Source organism: Neofelis nebulosa, chromosome 1, assembly GCF_028018385.1.
Source record: "Neofelis nebulosa isolate mNeoNeb1 chromosome 1, mNeoNeb1.pri, whole genome shotgun sequence".
Taxonomy (NCBI): domain Eukaryota; kingdom Metazoa; phylum Chordata; class Mammalia; order Carnivora; family Felidae; genus Neofelis; species Neofelis nebulosa.
Window position 1 is genome coordinate 76,784,434 of NC_080782.1, and position 25,115 is coordinate 76,809,548.

At 36.4% G+C, this 25,115-nt stretch overlaps 1 protein-coding gene across 3 annotated transcripts in view; it reads left to right on the plus strand.

Moving 5' to 3' along the window:
* The first annotated feature begins 308 nt into the window (after positions 1-308).
* The window catches only part of SLCO6A1 (solute carrier organic anion transporter family member 6A1), a 95,684-nt gene continuing 70,877 nt past the window's right edge, over positions 309-25,115 (plus strand). For 2 of the 3 annotated variants that reach the window (XM_058726146.1, XM_058726149.1), the window contains exons 1-6: positions 310-866; positions 10,596-10,856; positions 12,231-12,416; positions 14,558-14,654; positions 18,223-18,344; positions 19,163-19,272. In XM_058726146.1, coding sequence (XP_058582129.1) covers positions 542-866; positions 10,596-10,856; positions 12,231-12,416; positions 14,558-14,654; positions 18,223-18,344; positions 19,163-19,272 — 1,101 coding nt within the window. In that variant the 5' untranslated portion in view covers positions 310-541. Of the gene's footprint in view, positions 867-10,595; positions 10,857-12,230; positions 12,417-14,557; positions 14,655-18,222; positions 18,345-19,162; positions 19,273-25,115 lie in introns of all 3 variants that reach the window. The other variant, XM_058726136.1, reaches the window with a different exon arrangement.

Consider the following 25,115-nt stretch of genomic DNA (forward strand, 5'->3'; position numbering starts at 1 on the left):
TCTCTGATTTCTCCTGGTCCTTCAACACTTTGCAAGCTGTTTCTAGTGAGACCATCCAGTTCAAAAAACATTACAGTAAGGTAAGTCTGGGGGAATTTGGGGGACAGTTCTGATATCGCATCACTGCACATTTCTCTTTCCTTGCTTCCTAATAAAAAGTACTAAATCCACTAGAGTTACTCTGGCGCCCCCTGTTCGTGCTGGCAATGATCAGAATCTAGTCATAGTAGCTTCCTCCCCCCACCCCCCCACCCCCACCCCTTCACCACGTGGAAGCAGAGAAGGAAACAGCCTTGGAAGTTCTCTCTGGGCAACTGTCACCCTTACAGGGACGTTTGCCTTCTGCTCAAGGAGAAACGTTCCCTCTGGAGGCCTGGGCTGCAGGTGCCTCCGGTGGCCCCCAGTTCCCTGACGTCGGGCCCGCCGGCGTTTTGGTGGAGCAGGTGGAGCAGGCCGCGCCTGGAAACCGCAGGGCACACCTCCTCTAGCCCGGCGCCGCCCTCTGTGAACCAAGACCCTGGCCTCCGCAGGCCACAGTCCCATGCAGGACGCCCGAGTAGACATGGGGCCCCAGGCTTCCCCGGCCCAGATTTCTGAGGACACCTTGGCCGAGGAGGCCGGGAACGCCACGAAAAGAACCCTGCAATTGGGGACGGTTTCCACTAGCCTGATCAAGTTCCACGGTTTCCCACAACAGGGGAACGATCAGGCTGTGGCCAGGCCCGCCCTTAGGAAGAAAACACGAGAAGGGAAAGAAAGTTTGGAAAGGCCTTGTGGCTTGGGCTGTATAGTTATTCCCAGCTGTCAGCGTTTCAACAACATCCAGTGCTTCCTGGTTTTCTTCTGCATCCTGGTCGTCTCTCAAGGTGAGCCTGAGCGAGGGTGGCAGTCGTTGTGGTGAGGGCTGTGGCGGGGTGCCTCAGGGTTGCTGAGGTGGGGGAGGCGGGGGACAAGTGGGGGAGAGGACTCTGTGTGGTGACCAGCTTGAGGCAGCTGTACTCTCACGTTTTCAAGGTACGTCTGGAATAAAAACAGGTGAAAGGGCCCATTACTTGGGGTTTGTACGCCTGTCATTGCTTCACCTCTGCAAGCACCTGGTGACGCAGTCTGCCTAACACAGTGTGTGTGACAGGGGCCCGGCCTCCAGCTAGCTGCTGGAGGGAGGGTAGTGCTGAGCCGTTTGATGTTTGGTCACCAACTCTGAGAAGTTCAGGGCTGAATTACTTGAGGGATTAAAGTAAACCTGAAAACTGTGGCCACTGGTGTGTTCCTGCTTGTGCTCACAATTTTGAGACACATACTGGCCGAGCAGCTCCCCGCCTGGAGTTTGTTTCCTCATGTGTGAATTGAGGAGGTGAAGTGGGACCTCAAATAATCTATATCAGAGAACCCAAACTGGAACGTGTTTATCTTGGAGGGAACAGTTTAACAAAGAATGTGAATTTGAATGCCTTTTGGGGGGGTATGCATTCTTACTTGGCCACAGTTATCACCCTGCCCATTATTTAGATTCATAGCCTGTTTACACTGACGGCATCGAACTTTGCCAAAAATGATCCCCTTTTGCTCTAAAATGTTATGTCTAAGTAAGTGCAATAAAAAGGCTGTATATGATAAGAATCACAAGAAGCACACATAAATAGTGATCAGTTTGTCTTGATTTTATTAAAGTAGTTTCTTGGGAAGAGGCATTTGAATTGTGCCTTGATAAAAGAGTACAGTTCTGATAGCTGGGATGTAGTTGAGGAGTATTTATTGTAAAAGGAAATCAATGAATGAATTTTTTGAAAAATAAACACTCAGATATAGAAAAGCCTTGTTCTAGACTGTTAAGTGACAAGTTTGGTTTGGATGATGGTTTCACCTAAGCACCAAAAGGAGTAATTATATTTATTTTATTCATTGTGTCTCCCCAGGACGTAATTATAGTGATTAAGTTAGAAAATACACTCAATAAATATGTATTGACTGCATAAATCAATAAAAAGAAGAAGGAAAAGACAGATTGTCACCACATTAAGTTCTTTAAATACCAGACCGAGAATTTTGAAAGGATACTAAAAGGTGTTTGTTTGTTTGTATTTATTTATTTATTTATTTATTTATTTATTTAAATGTTTATTTTGAGAGAGAGAGAGAGAGAGAGAGACAGACCACAAGGGGTGGGGGGAGGGGAGTGGCAGAGAGAGAGGAAGACACAGAATCTGAAGCAGGTTCCAGGCTGTCAGCACAGAGCCCGACGTGGGGCTTGAACTCACGAACCGTGAGATCATGACCTGAGCTGAAGTCAGACGCTTAACCGACTGAGCCACCCAGGCACCCCAAAAGGCATTTATTTTTTATTAATGTGCTAGGTGATGAGTAAGAAGCTTTACAGGTATTAACTCACTAAATAGAATCTTCTTATTAGGCTAGTAAGGAAGAGCCATTGGAGGTTTTTGAGCAACTGGTTTACAGTGAATATTTTTAGCTCCACTACTCACTAATGACTTCATACAGGTTATTAGCTCAGTTGGGTATAACGTTGAGGTTTCCATTCATAAAATGATATATCTCTGCATGTATATTTATCAGTTGATCTATTTCTTATTTATTGTTACATTTTAAACAATTTTTAAAATAATTTCAAACATGCAGAAAGGGTGCAAAGTGATACAAAGAATTCCTATGGCTCATACACCCAGATTTTCTAGTTGTTTACGTTTTACCACATTTGTTGCTTCACTTTTTCTCCGTACCTACAGACTTTTTTCAGACACGGTACCCCATTACTGCTAAATACTTCAGTGTAAATTTTCCCGAAGTGAGGACACTTTTCTATATAACCAGTATACACCCTTTTCAGTCAGGAATATAAGTGCAACACTATCATCAAATTAGGAATTGGTGGTGCTACTCAGATAACGCCAACTGCCTCAATATGCCTCAACTGCCACGAACATTTTTAGACATTAATCTGCAGCAATTACTCATTTTTTCCCTGTTTCTTATGTCCACACAAGTCTTAAAGTATATGGATCTTTCATTCTGTATGTTGAACTTCAACCTGGTTATGTTTGATGTCTCCTTATAACCAGACTCAGGCCATGCCTGCCTGATTGGATCCAGGCTGTTATGAAATTGGTATCAGGTGTAGTCCCAGAAGATCTACCCATAAAGATGGGATTTTTTAGGACTGGTTTTATTATTCCTTTCATCTTGAGGGAAGTTCTGAGCTGTTTGACAGTGGAAGATAGGTAGTCATTTTTGGTATGTGATGGCATTATAATGAATCAAGCTATCACTTGTGTTTGATTGGGATGAAGTACGAGTTGAAGTATGTTATCTTAAAAGCCCAAGTGTCTCTACACTTTACTTTGTGGAAGTGATAATGACCATAAGGATTCTGGTGTAGGATGGACTCTTGAGTGCCCTTAAAAAGTGCACTTATGAAGGGAAAATGACAAACTCATATCTGATAACTCTCAGCTCAAGTCCTGGTCTGAGAATTCTAGAGCTCCCATCACATCCCTAAAATGAGTTCTCATTTCTTTGAACTGCAGAGCTTGTATTTTTGGAAATCAAATACAGAATTTAAGTGTATGGGCCTATGAGTTGTAATGCCAGTGTAATGCACAATCTTGTCAGGTTTGTCCTGCATCTTCTCCTCTGTTACATTTCCAAGAAGAGTTGTTAATTTTTTAGTCTGTTCAGTGTATTGCCTGTTAGGACAGAGTGGTGACTTCCAAGCTCCTTACATGTAGAACTGTTACAGTATGAATTGTAATTGAACCAGGACTTGTAAGTTTTTGTGTGGACATATATTTTCATTTCTGTGGCTTTTATGCCTGGAAGTGAAATTGATGTATCCTATGATAACTCTTTGATTCACTTTTTAAGTATGCTATAGGTTTTTCACATGTGTGCTTTATTGGTTTGACGAAGTTGCTTTCTATTCCTAGTTCATTGAGTATTTTTATTATGAAAGTGTTTTGGATTTTGCTATATGCTTTTTTTTTTTGATGTTTGTGTGGGTTTTGTCCTTTATTATATTAATCTAGTGAATCACATTGATTCATTTTCATATATTGGAATGAAATTAAGAAACACTATGATTTTGCACATTTAAATTGGGTGAAGCATTCAAAATAATTGTACACAGAGACAATTTACTTGAGGAGTTTTGTCTTGTAAAGTATTAGTAAAAAATTCTCTGAATGGAGTATTTTGACTAAAATATTTCAGTACAAAAAAAAAGAACTTCGAACATTATTTAGTAGTGTTTTCTTTAGATAGTTACGCACCTGTAGAGAGTGTTTTCTCAAAATATGATCTACAGTGAACAGTCTTTTGGAGCTTTATATTAAGTAACAATTATTTTTGAGGTCTCTAAGACCTCATTCAGGCTGAATGATTCACTAGAAGGATGTGGACTCAGAGAAAGATGTTATCCTCATGGTTATGACTTATCCTCATGGTTACAATAAAAGGATACAGATTAAAATCAGTAAAGACACATGGGACAAAATCCATAAGAGACCAGGCCCAAGCTTCCATGTGTCCTTTCCCAGTGGAATTGCATGGCCATGCTTAATTTTTCCAGCAATGATGTATGATAACACATGCAAAGAGTTGTCAAAAAAGGAAGCTTATGTGAGCCTTAGTGTCCAAGTTTTGGGGAAGTATTACTCATGTAAGCATACAGCATCAGTGTGACTGACCTGAACTACCAGACTCCATTACCCCACTCCTACACACACAACAAAACATGCGTTCTCCAGAAATTATATTGTTAGCATAAATTATCTGATCAAACTGGTACAGCATGGCCCAAGGCCTCAGGCATACAACAACAGATGTTCACCTTAAATTACCTTATTAATATAAACTTTTTTACTGGTTCTGTGTGGCCCCAGGCCTCGGGTGTAATAAAGCACTCTTAACAGGCAGCATATTACAAGCGTTCAGAGTCCTTTTCCAGGAGCCAATCAAAGGCCAGTTTTGAAGACAGGCATTTTTTTGAGCAACCACGGCCTGCTGAGTTAACCCTGTACTACAAAACTATACAAGCAACTTGAATGAATTGCTGCTAATTTCATGAGAACAGTTAAACAATAGATCATATTAAAAATATATTCTCCAAAAAATATGAATAACATTTTATTAGAGACAAGTATGGCTAAGAAGTTAAAGTATGTGAGTGCATATCAAGAGTCATATTCTTTTATTTCGTAAAAGTTATATATAATATAAAGTTCTGAAAAGTTTTAAAATAAACTTTTAGCTTCACCAATGTAATAAAACTAATTTGTCCATAAATTACAATGTGAATTGTAATTGAACCAGGAAAAAAAAAAAAAAAAACCTGTGAGAGCAGGAGGGTGGTGCAGTGAGAGAGGAGGAGAGAGAGAATCTCAAGCAGGCTCCATGCTGTCAGTGCAGAGCCTGATGGGGCTGGGGGTGGGGGAGAGGGGGAACTTGATCTTAGGAACTGTGAGATCATGACCTGAGCTGAAATCAAGAGTTGGACACTTAATCAACAGAACCATCCAGGCACCTCTAGAACTTTTGACTACAAAGATTCTAGGGTTGACTGATTGCTTCTGATTGTTCTAGAAAGTTTACAGAAAGAAAATGAGAAGTTTAGGGCATGATTAGGGAAATGTGTCAGCTTCTCTGATGGTTCTATGAGAATCTCATCACTTATAGTGACACACTGCATATTTTGATCATTTCCAACCCCGAATTACAGCGTAAGTTCAATTCACAGATTTATCAGATCACTTTTGTCAGAGTTAAGACATTGATTGTGGAAAAGCAGAACCGTAAGATTTGGGATCAAGGCATTTGGGGAATTGAATGAGTGTGAGGACCATAAATCCCCAAATCCTGAACTTCCTTTCCCAGTAGGAGCAAATATTTCTCCTATGTCTGAAGAAAAATCAATTACTTGCTTGAAAATATTAACCTTACCTCACCCAAGTGAAGGGAGTGCTGGTTGCCCTTATGATCTACCCCACCACCCCTTACTGTTGCCTGTACCATAACTAGAATTAGATCCCAGCCTTCATAGAATGACTAACATAAAATCAAACCTGGGAGATAATATACACCAAAAATTTCCCTGCCAGTTCAGTGACGTGTCTAGGGAATGATTGGTTTGGAGTGTGAGGGCTACCTCTTCTAAAGTGAAGGAAAGTTTCTTCACTTGTTCTACTCACTATTAAGAAACATAATCTTTAGTGAACCTCTGGTTTTTTGAAGGTGGAAATATGTTATGGTAGATAGTCACACTGTAGCTCCACTCAGGGGAGGCCCTAAAAAAAGTAGAGGAAAAAGGAAATATTCCCAGCGGGCAGAACATTAAGAAGTATATCTGGTTATCTATATTGCCTAGAATGGCATGCTGCCATTGCCTAATGGTTTCACCATTTGGTAACTAGAGGAGAACTGGGACAGTGTTATGTCTACTTAAATGGGCATAGTTCTCCTTTGTGGATGTTCACCAAAGAAATCCATTACAGAGAAAGCGTTCAACAATGAGATAGATAACCATACTGTGAAATTAGCCAGCCGCTTTCCCCAGTCATTGCATGTCTTGTTCAGTGGGCTCATATTTATAGTGGCAACTGCGTCAAGAATGGAGGTTATGAAAGAGCTGGATGCATAATTTATCTTGACCATCATTGATATGGCTATTGCACTTATTGAATGCCTTATATACTGTCATGATCACTTATTATCACATTGCTTTAAATGAAGGAACTCATTTTATAGGAGAAGAAATGTATCAGGATGTTCATGTTCATGGAATTCACTGATCTTACTACATATTTCCATAACCCAAAACTCTTGGCCTTATAGATGATTATAATGTCCTATAGAGGACTCAGGTAAGGTCCAGCTAGGAGACAACAATAAAAAAATGGAGATGCTGTCCTGTAGGGTGAGGCATATGCTTTGAGATAGCAGCCTACACATGTCATGCGTGATCAAGAAGTACAAGAGGGGGTGAATAGTGGAAGAAGGTGGTTATAAATATCAACTGTGTTTGCATAACTATTTAGAGAAATAAAAACAACAATGATGCATTTTTCTCTCATTTGTTTTATGTGTACACAAACATATATACATTTGTGTGTGTGTGTGTGTGTGTGTGTGTGTGTGTATTCCAATATTTTTCTTTTTCTCTTTTTATTTGATCAAAGAGTTATTATGGGAGATAATGTTGCAAATTTATCTCTAGGTTACAGAATATCCCTGAGAAGGAAAATTAATATCCCAACACCAGAGTTGGACATAGTTACTGACAGGACATTTCTTGCTTTGGCCATTATTCCCCTTGGCCACATCTAAAATGAGAGTTGAGGAAAATTCTTCTCTTTGATGCAGCAACATTTTTATACCTTGTTTCCTCCTGGTCTTGTTCTGTTAAACTGTTGTTGCTCTAAGTTTGACTTATGGTTTCTTTTTCAATGTAATTCCCTTGCAAATTTAGTTAAGTCTATGATGTCTTTGATTAGTTATTTATACCTTTTATACCATTTATACCTTTGCAATTTACTTTTTGTATTGAGAAAATCCATTCAGGTTTGCGATTGAACTAGAAGATGGATTCACATTACCTTGAGATATATATGATGACTGGTTGGACTGTGTGTCTCTGCTTTTGAGAGAAAGAGTGAGAACATGTTTGTAAGAATGAGAATTGCAAAATGTTAGGCAGAAACATGATGGTGTCCCTGCTAATTTGGTATGTTAGTTTAAATAGAAGAAAGGTGAAAATATGTCCTGAGTAGTCTAAAGGGTGAGCTCTCAAGTTACTTGTCTGTTGGCCATAAACTTCATCATTCACGGTCTGGACTCATTCCTCTATTTACAAAGGGGACTGGGAGCTTGTAAACTACAATTGTCAGCCTTTCTTTCTCTCTGGCTTCCACTTAGGTGGTGCCAGTGAGAGGCTATGGCAGTAGATTTGCAAAACGGGCAAAGGAAGGCCTCTTTTTTGTTTTTTCCTCTCTGTCTGTGGTGATGTTTTTGGCAAGAGCAGCAATGCTTGGTGAGGAAAAGCCCCTGGATTTATGGTCAGGAATCACTTCAGCTTCATCAGCAGCAACAGTGCTTATGGTTGTAGGTCTGCAACTGCAAGAGCAGCAGAAGCAGTGGGTGGCTGTGAGTTGGCTCTCAAAGCATTATGTGGGTCCTGGCTTCCTGCAAGAGAGGCGGTGACGGCAATTCCAGCTGGAGCAGCAGCAGTGGCCCATGCTCCCGCAACCTCCCTTGGCATAGGGATCCTGAGTTTTGACAAGTAACTCTTTTCCCTTTTCATTCCAAAAAAAAGTATTATTTCGGTAACCAATGTCTCTGTTAATTTATTTTTCTTTCAAATATTTAGCATATTTTTTCCTAGTTGTATACTGAGGGATAGAAAAGCACCCGTAGGATACCATTTATTTAATGTTCAGGAACATGACAAACAATTCCTGTATTATTCAAGGATATACACATTGTCAAAAAAAAAGTGTTTAAAAGGGTCAGAAATGATAAACTTCAAATCTAGGATGTGCGTTATGGAGAGAGAGAGAGGAATATGTTTGGGGAGTACATATTGGGCTTCAAATATTTTGATAATGTTTTATTTCTTGTTCTGGGTAGTAGATAAACATAATTATTAGATTGTTATTTATTCATATTCTATGATTTAAATGAATACATTAAAATAAATATCGGTTGGCACAAAAACAGACACTCAGATCAATGGAACAGAATAGAGAACCCAGAAATGGACCCACAAATGTATGGCCAACTAATCTTTGACAGAGCAGGAAAGAATATCCAGTGGAATAAAGACAGTCTCTTCAGCAAGTGGAAAACTGGACAGTGACATGCAGAAGAATGAACCTGGACCACTTTCTTACACCATACACAAAAATAAACTCAAAATGGCTGAAAGACCTAAATGTAAGGCAGGAAGCCATCAAAATCCTCAAGAAGAAAGCAGGCAAGAACCTCTTTGATCTTGGCCACAGCAACTTCTTACTCAACACATCTTCAGAGGCAAGGGAAACAAAAGCAAAAATGAACTACTGGGACCTCATCAATATAAAAAGCTTCGCACAGCGAAAGAAACAATCAGCAAAACTAAAAGGCAGTCGGCAGAATGGGAGAAGATATTTGCAAACGACATACCAGATAAAGGGTTAGTATCCAAAATCTATAAAGAACTGATCAAACTCAACACCCAAAAAACAAATAATCCAGTGAATAAATGGGCAAAAGACATGAATAGACACTTCTCCAAAGAAGACATCCAGATGGCCAACCGACACATGAAAAAATGCTCAACATCACTCATCATCAGGGAAATACAAATCAAAACCACCATGAGATACCACCTTACACGTGTCAGAATGGCTAACACTAACAACTCAGGCAACAAATGTTGGCGAGGATACAGAGAAAGAGGATCTCTTTTGCATTGTTGGTGGGAAAGCAAGCTGGTGCAGCCACTCTGGAAAACAGTATGAAAGTTCCTCAAAAAATTAAAAATAGGGGTGCCTGAATGGCTCAGTCGGTTAAGCATCCGACTTCAGCTCAGGTCATGATCTCACAGCTTGTGAGTTTGAGCCCCGCGTCGGGCTCTGGGCTGACAGCTCAGGCCCTGGAGCCTGCTTCAGATTCTGTGTCTCCCTCTGTCTGCCCCTCCGCTGCTTGCCCTCTGTCTCTCGCATTGTCTCAAAAATAAATAAACATTAAAAAATTAAAAAAAAATTAAATATAGAACTACCCTACGACCCAGCAATTGCACTACTAGGTATTTATCCAAGGGATACAGGTGCGCTGTTTCGAAGGGACAGATGCACCGTAATGTTTATAGCAGCACTATCAACAATAGCCAATGTATGGAAAGAGCACAAATGTCTGTAGATGGATGAATGGATAAAGAAGATGTGGTATATATATACAATGGATTATTACTCGGCAATCCAAAAGAATGAAATCTTGCCATTTGCAACTATGTGGATGGAACTGGAGGGTATTATGCTAAGTGAAATGAGTCAGAGAAAGAGAAATATCATATGACTTCACTCATATGAGGACTTTAAGAGACAAAACAGATGAGCATAAGGGAAGGGAAACAAAAATAATATAAAAACAGGGAGGGGGACAAAACATAAGAGACTCTTAAATATGGAGAACAAACTGAGGGTTACTGGAGGGGTTGTGGGAGGGGGGATGGGCTAAATGGGTAAGGGGCATTAAGGGCAATGTTGAAATCATTGTTGCACTATATGGTAACTAATTTGGATGTAAATTAAAAAAATTAAAACCACTCTAAAAAGAAAAAAATTCAAAAATAAATACAATAAATATCAGTAAAAAATCACTATTCTTCAGTAAATAGGTACAAATATTCAGTTATTAAGTATTTCTTAGAGGTTAAGGTCTGTTAGCATTTTAGAAAATGGATCGTGTGCTTATAGGGTTAAACAATCAGAATAATGTAAAATAAATTTAATGTAAATTGTTTTGCTTTGTAATGATTATAATGGTGTTCTTTTTTGTCTCTTAAATGTATACTATGGCTTTCTTTTTTTTTTCTTTTTACATTTTAGGTATTGTGTTTGGTCTTGTAGATCTAAGCATTGACACTTTTCAGAAGGAGAATCATCTGGGGACCAGTGAAAATTTAGTGTTATCTTTGACTTATGATATTTCATCTTGCCTGATAGTACTATTTATATCACACTATGGAGGGAGAGGAAACATACCAAGATGGATTGCATTTTCTTCCTTTTTAGTAGGACTTGGCTCACTTTTCTTTGCTTTTCCATACATTAGTGATGGACGTTATCAATTGAGTGCAGACCCTGAAGGTAAGATTATAAAAGATACAACAAATTACTATTCATTTAAACCATTTCCTCTATAAATTTAAAATAGACTGTGATATTTGTGTGTACATCCATCCATCTGTATCTATTTATATTACCAAGTTTATTAAGCTAATTAATTATAGCTCCATACTAACATTTATGTGCCTGTCTCTCATCTTCTCATGATCAGATACCCTTTCATTTAAGAGATAGGGATAGGAAGAAGAAAGAATATTTTGGGATAATTGTTTATCTTTTGTCAGTTTTCATATATATTACAAATCTCTTGAGAACTTTGGTAATTCCTTATGTCTTCCACAGTATGCTTTAATTAATCCCTTTATTTTGACCTCAACACACATACACACAAGCAGAAATAAGTACATAAATAAACAGAAAAAGAAAGATTACACCTTTTTGAAGGTACTCCTACCATTTCAAAATGGGAGCTGCCCTTCTGCATAGTACTTGGAATCTGAAGAGATTAGTGACTTCTTTACTTTGTTCATTTTTTAATAAGTTTATTCCACAATCTTTTTGCTGTTCCCAGTAGAAGAAGTCTATTTTGAGGTTTCATAGTGCTATTTCTGACACTGTTGTGTTGGGTACTTTATTGTTGTGTATAGTTCTATAAAAATGTTAAAATGAATTTACCCATTTTGACAACTTTAAACTGGACTTTAGCAAGGCATGGTGGAAAAAGCCATGAGGATGTGTCCATGTTTGTATGTATGTGTATATACATGCTTATGATATTTAAAGGTATGCTTATGATGTGTGCTTATACTTTAAATAAATAATATTAAATATAGTTTAATATATACTATATAATTTGTATATTAAATATGTTGATATATCATCAGTATGTGAACTATATAACATTCACATATATTTATTATGTATTTATTACATTTGTACAATGTAAATATGTAGGCTAAATGTATTAATTTGTAGAATATATTTGTAGTATAATTAAGATATGTATTTTTTTCCTGGGGACAAAAGTCAGGGGTACATTTAAGAGGAACATGTGTATATGTGTGTTTTGTATGTGTGTGTGTGTGTATGTGTGTATGCATATATTTACACATAATTGTGTATATACATGTAATTGTGCCTACACATTTATATGTGGTTTATAATATTTGTATCTTTCCCAATATTCCCACAAATATCCTTTTATAATTGTGTTTTTCAGAGAATATGGTGATTGATTGTAGAATGGCTACATTCAGTGTAAATTAAATGTTAACTAAAAAAAGCATACTGGTGGAAATAGCTTTGTAAAGGGTTAAATATTTCATGAGAGATACTGCATATTTGTTGTATGTGTAACTTTTGACTGATTTAATAAAAAAATTATCTTTTCAAAAGATACTTGCCAAGAAATGAAGATCATCAAGACTTGCAGGAAAGCCTCACCATCATTCCAAGCAAAATACATAGCTTCCTTCATCCTGGGGCAGATTGTGCAGGGAATAGCAGGCATGCCTCTTTATATCCTTGGAAGAGTCTTTATTGACAACAGTGTTGCCACACACTCAGCTGGCATTTATCTAGGCAAGTTGTTTTCCCTCTCTAATATGATTGACCCGTTTTGAATTTTTATTGAGCTTTTATATCTTGGTGTACATGTTGAAGCTGATATGGAAGCGCTAATTATTAGCTCTTATAATAATATTATAATAAATAATAACAGTATGTTTGACCTCAAAATCACATTGAGTTGCCTAATTCTGAGGAGTTGCTTGAGATTTGGAATTGTAGACAAGTCATCTGAAAGTCATCAAACAGATAAAGAAAAATTGGAAAAATACATACTGTCTTAAGTAATAAAATCTATACTCTTTATATGTGTCTAATATATATATAATACATATAACATTTATATGTTTTATATATATGTATATATATATATATAGTTTGTAATATCAAACTTTATAGGCTGCGTTTCATTAATCCAGGGGAAAAAAACTCAAATTATTATATTGAATTGCTTGCATAGTTGTATATTTAAGCTTTGGGGACATAGGTGGGAAGCAGCTGCCATCATGTTCGTAAGGAGATAGAAATATTGTTTCATATCTCCTCAGCGCTAGATTCAGTGTTGAAATCGTCATCACCATTGTACTAAGCCTTTTGCATACATTAACTTACTTCATCTGTTTTGGGGAGCTCAGATATTTTGAAGTTAATGAAAATAGAATCTTGTTCATCCCATCAAGAAGAGAAGTGATGTGCTATTTAATTGACTACAATGTAGTACTCTGTTTCCAGTGTTTTATGTCATGTTATCCTACAATAAATAACCCAGGGGTATATCTCAGAATAATCTGTATTTCCTTATGTTTTAATAGCTCCTGGCCCTGGTAGATCATCTGTCTGGACAGGGTTGTCTACCTATCATATTTTTTTTAAAAATTAGAAATTTAGGGGCGCCTGGGTGGCGCAGTCGGTTAAGCATCCGACTTCAGCCAGGTCACGATCTTGCGGTCTGTGAGTTCGAGCCCCGCGTCGGGCTCTGGGCTGATGGCTCGGAGCCTGGAGCCTGTTTCCGATTCTGTGTCTCCCTCTCTCTCTGCCCCTCCCCCGTTCATGCTCTGTCTCTCTCTGTCCCAAAAATAAATAAAAAACGTTGAAAAAAAAATTAAAAAAAAAATAAATAAAAATTAGAAATTTAACAAAATATATATTGTGAAGGTGACTTAAGAGAAAATAGCATTTTGCACCAAAATAGTGCTTTTTCCACTGGAAGTAAGGAAAATTATGTCAATAGGTTAAAATAGTTGACTTTCATATGTATATTTGCTTTTAGAAAAAAATTTGCAGTGATTTATTAGTGTTGGCTGAGGGTGGCAACAAATCTGTTTGTTTTACTTTTGGTTCTAATTGAGATGTACACATACACACTGCAGAAAGAAACTTACTGTATCTCCACCTCCTGCCACCATAGCTGCCAGGGTGAAGGATACAAGCTATCACAAATTAAAGTGAAATCAGGTATATCAAATTTATATTTATATTAAATATAAATATATTTATATCACATTAAATATATAGACTAAATAAGATACAGTGAATTATATAATTAACTCGCCTAAGTTTCTTTATTTATGCATTGGATGAAATACAGGATGGCTAATTTTATGTGTCTGTTTCACTAGATTACGGCAACCATTTATTTGTTTCAACACCAGTATAGATATTTATGCTATATTTTTTAAATGTGACTAACACAGTCAGTAGACTCTGAGTAAAGCAGATTACCCTCCATTATGTTGGTTAGCCTTATCCAATCGGTTGAAGGCTTTCAGAGGAAAGACTTGGGTTTCCCAAAAAAGAAGCAATTCTTTCACCAGACTGCTAGATAGAAACTCTGCCTGAGTTTTTCCAGCCTTCTGGTCTATCTTATGGATTTCAGGCTTAATTATGGACTCACTACTGTAACTTTAACTCTTACCTGGATTTCCAGCCTGCCAGCCTACTCTACAAATTTGGACTTGCCAGGCCTTACAATTGCATGAGCCAATTATTTATAATCTCTCTCTCAATATCCTATTGGTTCTGCTTCTCAGTTCTGCTTCTCATAACTAATAAAGTTAGTTATGAAACTTTCAGAAGTAATCTATTTCAACCATGTAATTTTTATCATGACAGAACTGGCTTATGTAGTTGTTTGATGTTCAGTATTCATTTCATAGGCTTAATGGACGCTTCATTAATACTTGGATATTCTTTGGCTTATGTGATAGGAGCACCCCTTATGAAGGGGACTGAAAACAATACTTTTCCTATTAGGTAAGTCATTTTATTTCATTTTTTGTTGTTGTTTATGTGATATAAAATATTTATTGGATATGTATAGCCTATAAACACATATTTTTAATTTGTTGTACCATATTTTTAAGAAAAACGTGAATGTGACTGATACGTGTATTTATGTACATATAAATACACTTTTATCTTTATTTGAAATGCAATATATTGTTTGAAAACATTATAAGGACAACCTTATTACTAATTCTGCATATGGTTTTTTTGAAAAATTGTGGAGAAAACAAATGACATAAAATTTATCATTGTAGCCTTTTTTTTTTAAATTTTTTAACGTTTATTTATTTTTGAGACACAGAGAGAGACAGAGCATGAATGGGGGAGGGTCAGAGAGAGAGGGAGACACAGAATCTGAAACAGGCTCCAGGCTCTGAGTTGTCAGCACAGAGCCCGACGCGGGGCTCGAGCTCACGGACTGCGAGATCATGACCTGAGCTGAAGTCGGACACCCAACCGACTGAGCCACCCAGGCGCCCCTGTAGCCTTTTTTAAGTGTTTAGTTAGTACAGTAGTGTTAACTATGTACACACTGTTATGCACCAGTTCACTAGAAATTTTTCATCTTGCAAAACTAAAATTCTATATCCATTGCACAATAACTTCCATTTATCCCCTTCTCTCCAGTCCCTGAAAATCACCATTTTACTTTCTAAGATTTTGGCTACTTCATATGCCTTATATAAGTGGAATCGTGCAGTGTTTGTCTCTTTGTGACTGGCTTATTTCACTTAGCACAATGACCTCAAGGTTATTGAACATATGCCGTGGCATATGCCAGTAAAAATACTTTCTTTTTAAAGCTAAAAAATAGTCAATTGCATGTATATACCACAATATTGCATCTGACAAGGGAGCATATGATAAGACAAAAAATCTGTGGTATGACAACTACAGATTTCACTGGTCTTACTCTGTGCCCTTATTCAGAAATAGCTGACTTGATAGAATGGAGTCATGTCTTGGTATTGTCCACACTTTTTGATGGAGTATTTAGGTTTTCTCTATTACTATCATGTCATCTTCAGAGATAGTTTTACTCATTCCTTTCTGATTTGAATGCCTTTATTTCTTTTTCTTCCCTAATTGATCTGGCTAATACTTCCAGTGCAATGTTGATTAAAGTGAGGAGATTGGGTATCCTTGGGTTACTCCTGATCTTATGGGTTTGTCATGATGACCTTTGTCATGTTGATGCATTTTCCCTTTTACTCAATTTCTTGAGAGTTTTTATTATGAATGAATGCTGAATTTTGTCAAATGATTTTTCCACTTCAATTGACCTGATCATATGATTTGTATCTTTCATTTTGTTCCTGTGGTGTATCACATTGATTAATTTGCAGATATTGAACCATTCTTGCATCCCTGGAATAAATCCCACTGATTGTGGTGTATGATCCTTTTAATGACTTGTTAAATTTGGTTTCCTAATATTTTGTTGAGGATTTTTGAATCTGTGCTCATCAGGGATATTGGCTTGTAATTTCCTTTTCTTGTAGTGTACTTGTGTGGTTTTAGTTGCACATTTAAATGTAATATCCAATTTCAGTTTGTTTTTTTTTATATAATATGGGAAATGGGTAAAGCTTCTATTTTTCCCCTCAAAGGGATATCCCATTGTACTGATGACATTTATGGATCATTCTGTGTGTTTTTTTTTTAATCAATTTATTTTTTACTGATATTATACACCATCTATATCATAAATTAAATTTCTTGCATACATAGGTTTCCTTCTGATCTGTTGTCTCTCTAATCCGTTGTCTGATCTCTCTCTCTATTTTCATGCCAGTACTACAATGTTTTAATAACTACAACTTTATATATGATTTGCTATTTGGTTGGGTAAGTCCTTCCTCAATATTATTCACCAAAAAGCAGGAGCTATTTCTGCAAAATTACTCTTTCAGATAAACTTAATAGTCTCAGGTTACAGTGAAAACATTTTGATTTGAGATACTTGAATTTACTTATCAAATTGGGAATAAATGTCATTTTTCTATGTAAGAATATGGTATATATTGCCCTATTTTCTCTGCTCTTCCTTTGTGCCATTCAATAAAGTCTTAGGAATTTTGTTACTGAAAATATTCCATTAAGCTTATTCCTAGTAATTTATTTTGTTAGTAATGTGCTTGGAATCTTTATATTATTACTTCTTAATCAATTATTTCTAGTAAGAGGAAAATCTGTTAATATATATGGCACCTATTAAATTCTTTGCTTACATTTTCTGACTATTTTCCTCAGTCTTCTTGGTTATCAATTATTTACAGATAGGTAATAATCATATATAGCATAATGCATATGGTTACAATACATAGCTGGATTCAAAAGTAAAAAGAGAAAAAAAATTCTAAATATTTTAATCAGTGAGGAAACACATAATCTTAGTGAAAATCTAGAGTTGAAACTTTCTATGCATACCATGTCCAGATATATATACCTCTCTGATAATGGAACTCAAGATTGCAACCTAATAGTATTGCAAGTCGGAACTTGTATCCCTTAATAATATAACAATGGATAAGGAGTTAGCCCATTAATAAATAAAACTGGGAATATTCTCCACTTTCTGTGAAAGACAGGGCCTATATGCAAGCTCCTCACCAGGTCACTGTTGACAAATAGAATTACCTGCGAGAAACCAGCACCTTCAAAACTGTGGTTCTTAACTATGTGGGTTTTGTCCCACAATGGATGGTCAGACAAGGTCTTATGCGTCTGTGGAATTGAAGACAGTGGTAGCTGTATGGTAATGAACGTCTCCAAATCTTCTCCCTAAATGATACAAAATAACTTTATAACTATGAAAACTTTCTGCAAGATCATGGCCTTAGCATGACTGAAGACAAATAGTGCTGAAATTGCAAAATGAACAGTGAGTAAAAGAGAAAATCAACACAGGATCCTTCACATTCCCATCCTGCCCTGCTTACTGCAAAATCTGCCAATGCAGACCAAGAAAAAGCTGCAGGGAAAATGGAAGATAAAGGCTAACAAAGAGTACTATGGGTGATTAGGTATGATCACCAGGAGAGTGATAAACACTCAATCTGAGTTGATTCAGAGAAGGAATTGTAAGAAAGGCATTTCCAAGTGTATGTAATGTAAAGGGTTAGATATCGGATAAAAGGTTAGTTGCACACCTTAAAGGCCAGGCTTGCCCTAAAGTTTGTGCATGATTTAAATGGGCAGGAATGATGTTTAAGGATAGGTAAGAGTTAAAGGGGTAATCTTCCAAAAGCATAGCTTCTGTCGACGAAAAAAGTTGAAAAGGAACAAAGAATTACTTGTGCCACCTGAGTGGACATGGGAAAAGAAAGAAAAGAGAAAAAAATTAGAATCTTGTAGGGTAAAAGAAACCTGCATAACTGGAGGAGTCACAATCAGCAAAACAAACAATAGGGACAAATTAACACAAGATGTTCCTCCCTTCCTCCTTCCCTGTCCCTCTCTCTTTCTCTCTGTTTGATTATGGCTTTGTAATGAAATACACAAAGTTGAAATTTTTAATTTTTCTCTGTTAAAGTGTTGAAGACATTGATGATCATCACAAGTGGCTGAGGAGTTGGTGGATTTATTTCGGTTTTGTCTCACTTACTGCATGGATAACATTAATACCATTGTCATGCTTCCCACACAGTATACGAGGTGACTGTAAAAATGTAATTCATTAAGTTAAAATACAGTAGGTTCCTTGTCCCACCCCCATTTCCCGTTCTCAGAATATGGCTGAACTACTTTTCTTTTTGTCATGGAGATATGACATATGCTAGTGTTATTTGAACACATGAAACTTCATGTTGCCAAATACTATTTTATTTATGTGCCAAACTTTCATTAGTATATATTTTTGTTTCTTGTCATTTTTTAAAAAAGGTAGAGTTCATAAGTTTTCTTTAAAAAGAAATATATTTAAATCTATTTACCTAGCATTATTTAATACATGTACCACCTGAAAGAATTATTGTAAGATAAAGTAATAACTATTAAAATTCTTTTGGAAACACTAAAAAATACATGTAACATTAGAGAAATCAAATACTCTCCTAATGGTAGTACATTTTATTGGCACAAAATATTTTTAGTAATGTCAAAGATGACTCTTTTACATTTTAGGGCTGTGTTGTCAAAAACTATAGTCACTTTCCATGTGTGGCTATTTAATTTTCAAAGTAAATTAAGATTACTCAGTCATAGGAGCTATATTTCAAGTATTTAATAGCTACATAGAGCTCGTGGCTACAGTATGGGACAGTACGGCTACGACAAGTTTTCATTATCATAGAATGTTCTTTATGACAGCACTGTTTTAGAAGAATGTGCTTTTTACTTAGATTGACTTTAGCTTGTTCAAAAATAGCTCACTTGCCATTTCAAGAAAAACTATTAAGATGTGTGCGTATGTTTGTATATATGTTTTAATTATTTGAATGTGTCGTAAGATTCTTTTACTTGTTAACCTATAGGTACAGCAAAGATAAAAGCTGAGAAACGCAAACAGCTTCATCCGTTTGACAACAAGTTTAAAGATAAGGAACTTGGAACTAGTATCAAGGATTTATTTGCTAATACTTGGGTAAAGTAAAATATTTTACATGAACAAGCCAATTAAGTTGACCTGTATATTTTCTAAGAGTGGATTTAAAAGAATAACCGTAAAGTGTTCAACTTAAATCTGAGGGGGACTTAAGCCCTTAATTAACTTACTCATTTTACAGATACTGGCAAATAGGACCCACCTTACCTAAGTGACGTTTCCGGGAACGTGGCTAGTGTCAGAGGATGGTACTAGTTTTTTCCTTCTACCTTTTCTTTTAATTTTACTTTTGTATTATTTTGTGTTTGTTCTTTTCCTGAAGAAATACATAAGACTTATAGGTATTAACATCTTTTTATTATGTTTAAATGACTTAGAAGAGAACTCTAGAAGTTAACAAATATTCATGAAAACATCGTATTTTATGGAAATTATTTCATCTCAGTTTCAAATGGAGAAAAATTCTTTGCTTCTCTAGGTGAGAAACAAGGCCTACAATACAGACATAGTGGGTTTAATAAAAACAAACAAACTTCTAAGTAGTGATTCTGCATTCAATTTGCTTTCTCTTCTCCTTTTCATAAGTATTCTTTATGTTGTGGGCAGAATTATATTGAGGATATATGGAAACTAACACCTATGCCTTTATGGAGCTTATATTCTTGTGTAGGTTTCAGATTTTTAAAAATACAGAGATTAGAGGTAGCTCAGGCTGTTAAGCGTCCAACTCTGGATTTTGGCTCAGGTCATGATCTCATGGTTCGTGAGTTCTAGCCCCATGTTGGGCTTTGTGCTGACAGTGCAAAGCCTGCTTGGGATTCTCTCTCTCTCCCTCCCTCTGCCCCTCCCCTGCTTGCACTCTCTTTCTCTTTCATAATAAATAAACATTAAAAAATACAGAGATTAAAAACAACTGATTAACAATTGTGTAGGGAAAATTCTACATAAAATGTACTTTAGTTATGGGGTAATAATGTAGGTTTCACTGAATGGGGAGCATTTAAATGGAATACCCTAAAGCAAGAGAAGAAGTTATCCATGTGAAGAATGGTCATTAATAAAATTCCAGGCATAAAAGACACATGTGGAAACATCTTGGAGCAGCAAAGTTTTAAGAATGTTCAGTTCAGAGAAGCCTTGTGTATTTGGAGCATAGTTGCTTGGTGAGGAGAATGAACGAATAACAGGTTAGAGAGTAAGCAGAGGCTAGGTCACAAAGGTCCTTGTGGGGCATGGTAAGAACTTTAGATTTTGATTTTAATGCAATAGGAAGTCACTCATATAGGTAAGGAAATAGTGTTTTAAGAACTTTAAAACATGACTTTGGGTAAAAAATGGATTACAGTGGGGTAAGAGTTGAAAAGGCAGTATGACTTGGGTGTTATAGGAGGTTTTCTCTGGGTATTATAAATAGTAATTTTTTTATTCATATGAGACCCAATTGTAAGAACCAATTAAAGAATTATTTGGCATTTATAAAATACGGGGCTACTGACAATGAATTGTGTACGAAGAAGAAAAAACCTTCCACATGTCAACATGATTTGAGTTTCTGGGGCCTTAAAGAAAAGAAATTAAAGAGTGGCTCAGCTGATTAAGCATCTGACTTTGTTGGCTCAGGTCATGATCTCACAGTTTGTGGTTTTGAGTCCTGTGTTGGGCTCTGTGCTGACAGCTCGGAGCCTGGAGCCTGCTTCCAATTCTTTGTCTCCCCCTCTCTCTGCCCCTCCCCTGCTTGCAGTCTACGCCTTTCTCTCTCTCTTAAAAATAAATATGCATTAATTTGTTTTTTTTTATAAGAAAAGAAATTAAAGCCTAAAATATGGGGAAACAGATGTTCTAACAGATGTTCTAAAGCCTACATATGGACATGTAATATTAGGATCCAATAGAAAGCTTATGTATCTTATGCTCTTTCCTTTAACAATGTACCAGGCTGAGTTTCAGAAAGAAAACAGGGATAATGCGCCATACTTTAGGAAGCCTAGTAGATTACAAAAAATCCCACTGTTTGCCTTATTTCATGGGGTAGCACCTGCCAAAGCTCCGTTTCTTAGTAAAATGTAGCTACGGAGCAAGCCATGTTGGTGAAATTAAAGTAGGGCATGTCTTCCCTGATAATAATGGAGTCAGGCAGTGTTTTCTGCTAGGTTGGTGGTTAATTATGAGTCATTTAAGTAAGCAATGCAGCTTATTAAAGAATTCATGCAAGGAAGAGTGGAGTTGAGCAGTGGATAATGGCTGTAACCCCTTATCAGGCAGGGGCTAGAGATGCTATGACTTTCTGGAAATGAGTAGAAAGTGGAACTAAAGGTGAGTTTATGCTTGCCTGTTGTAGATCTTTTAGGCAGAGAGATTTTCTTCAGTAGGGTCTGTTACTTTTCATCTAAGCCCAAAAGTCAGATGAGATGCTAGAGATGCTGACCCCTGAGGAGTAGCATCCTATTCTCCTTTGGTAAAAAGTTTTAGAGAGAGCAAGCTCTATCCTTCTCTTTGTGCTCTATTGGTTATCCAAGAGGTAAAAGGCTAATGATACATCAGATCTCTCCTCATCCATAGGTTCTTATCTGTTAGTAGGCCTGACCACTAGTAGGACTACCCAGCAGGGATATTATATAGCACTCACTAATGGTGAGACCTAATGTAAATGTCCATATTTCTTTGATTCTAAGACACACTTTTTCCTTTACATTTTAGCATATTTAAAATTGGGTTGGTATTAAATTGATGGAGCCTTGAAATAACTGTAAAGCAGCATGTGATTGTGACATAGTAGATATTGGCTAAGTAGATATTGGCTAAGTATGGGTAAAATGGTCATGGCCATTCATATTATCATTACCTTAAGTAAGTTATATACTTTAGTGGGACTGTCCATAGTAGGCGAAACCGCTGGGTTAACTCTTCAAAAAGATGATGCAGTATTTAAGCATTGAGTTATGAAGTCATTATATATCTAGAAAGAAACAACAACAGAATATAATTTTGATATTAGTAAAGCAAACATTTGATGTTGAATGAATGACCGCTAGTTCACATTTTCTTGCAAATAACATCCAAGTGTTTTATGAAACTTAAGTAAAGGAGTCCCATAAGTAGAGATAGCATTATTGTTCTCTTATTAAGAACGCTGCTAAAGGAGATAGCATTATTGTTCTTTTATTAAGATACCTGATAAAGGACTGCCTACCATGTGCCGAACTGTGCAACTGAGTCAGGAAAAATTGGCAAGTCCTTCTTAGTAGATCTAATATATTTCAAAAGCTGGTGAAACTAATATCTGCATAGTATAGGACTTTCCTTAAAGCATTGTCATTGGCAGTAATTTTTTTTTTCTTGGTGGTACATAAAATAATGGTGTTTCTTACTGTTGATAGTATCTTACAGTCCATGAAATATGGTATTTTAACCTTTCTGAGCCTCTAAAAAACTGGTGCAATAATGGTACCTTCTTCATAGGAATGCAAGGTGTATAGATTACCACATAGCCCATAATAAAAACTCAATAAATACATAATAAATATGAATGCCTTCTTGAGATATTTCTGATTTTAGTTTAGGGAAGGAAAGTACACCAAAAATACAGGGGAAAACTTCTTAAGATTTTCTTTCCATCTTGATAAGAGTGGGTTATCAACTAGAAAATAAATTTAAAAGACTAATTGAAAAATTTGATGGAATAAATATCTATTGTTTTCCTGCATTACTAATCCTATAGTTCAATACTTCCTGGTTCATGAGACTTAATTGGTACTATTTGCTTGAAGTTCAATGTCTGTTTACAAGTTCCTAATATAAGAAATGACATAAAATAATTCCAGCAAGCAAATTATTCCAATCAGTGAAATGTATCACCATCATCATAAGACTACTAACAGCTAGTTAAAAAACACATCTCCTGATTTTCTAGACATAGATTTTTTAAACAAGTCTTTTTATCATAAATTTTAATTAAAAGCCAGAGAAGTGGCTATTTTTAGAATGAATTCTCTTTACTGTTACCATATTTCTTGCTGTTCCTTATTTATATATTTTAGAAAATTCATCAGTTAAGGAAACACAATAGTTTTATTCAAATGTTAGTAAAGATAATTTTAATTTACAAATAGAGGGGCACCTGGGTGGCTCCGTCGGTTAAGCGTCCGACTTCAGCTCAGGTCACGATCTCGCGGTCTGTGAGTTCGAGCCCCGCGTCGGGCTCTGGGCTGATGGCTCAGAGCCTGGAGCCTGCTTCCGATTCTGTGTCTCCCTCTCTCTCTGCCCCTCCCCTGTTCATGCTCTGTCTCTCTCTCTGTCTCAAAAATGAATAAAATAAAAAAAAAATTACAAATAGAAAAAATGGGCATGAATAAAAGATAACAAGCTAAAATAGAGACAAAATACTTAACATTTTTATAAAGTTATAATATCCATGAGATGAAATGTTATAAATAAAAAGTCAATGACATTAACTTGAAGAACAGAAAGAAAAATGACTAAGAGCAATAATAGTCTATAGATCTCAGAATATAATAGATTAGAAGTATATTTTAAAAGAATAAAAAGGGAAAGCTTGGAAATTAGGAAATAAGTCAGGGAAAAGAAATAAATGAAATTAAGACTGGCTGGAAGCAGGTAAGGAATAAAATTAAAAAAAATTAATCTTTATTTTTGAGAGAGAGAGAGAGGGAGGGAGGGAGGGAGGGAGGAATAGAGAGAGAGGGAGACACAGAATCCAAAACAGGCTACAGGCTCTGAGCTGTCAGCACAGAGCTTGACTCAGGGCTCAAACTCATGAACTGTGATATCATGACCTGAGCCGAAGTTGGAGGCTTAACTGACTGAGCCACCCAGGCACCCCAAGGAATAAGATTTTATAGGAGAAAACTTTTTAAATGTATGGAGTAGAGAGATCAGCACTTTTACCTTCTTTTTCTTCATCTCCTACCTAAAGTTTCACACCTTATTAACAGGGAAGACATTTACATACTAAAACTCCAGTGAACAAAGAAGTGTCAATGACTATCATGATAATAAAGAACTTTTTGAACGATAAAGACCAAACAAATATAAAGTGTTATTCATTGTTTGTATTTGACTGTAAGTGGATGACAGAATCTATCAAAGGAAGCTAAGATCCAAAGTATTTAGATATTATTCTATTGGTAGTCAAAATACTGAATTTCCTTGGAAAGCAAGTAAATTACTATTATAGATACTAAAATCAATTTACATTTGACATAAGTAACATAATTTTTAAAAATGTATTTATTGCTTATGTTTATGTCAGGACATAATATACTAGTTTCAGTCTCTGAGTTGTCTACTAGGTTTGACCAAATAAATTGGTGTGGAAGGAGAGTGAGTGAAATTTCAGGATAGAGTGCTGAAACATTTTTAAACTTGAAAAAAACAGCATTCTCTACATGAGATATTGTACTCTTATTGGCAGATTTAATAAAGAGAAGCATTACTTTCTATGGCTAACTATAGATATTTCATCATAAGGAATGAAGACCAGAGCAAGGGAGAAGTTAAGTGATCAGTAAAACACTTGAGAAGTTCAAGGAAGTTTATTGGTGTCCTCTTCAGCTTATGTTTTCCTCCTATTTGCTCGTAGACACGAAGGCCTTTTATTGGCAAGATCATTGTTTCTTGTCATGCTGCCTTGATTAGGGTAGGAAGTAGATTAATGCTTTTACCACATAGAAGAAAAAGTTCCCCAATTAATTGGGACATTATACACCCCATCTCCAATGAACCTTGGTTGAGTCTTTAGGAACTCTTTCCTCTCTTGCATCATTGCTCTGCATTAGTTTCCTTGTTAACATTTCTTTCCCACTGTTACTCGAGCCCTGTCCTGAACCTTAGTCTACTTGTCTGTGGCCACTCTTACATATACT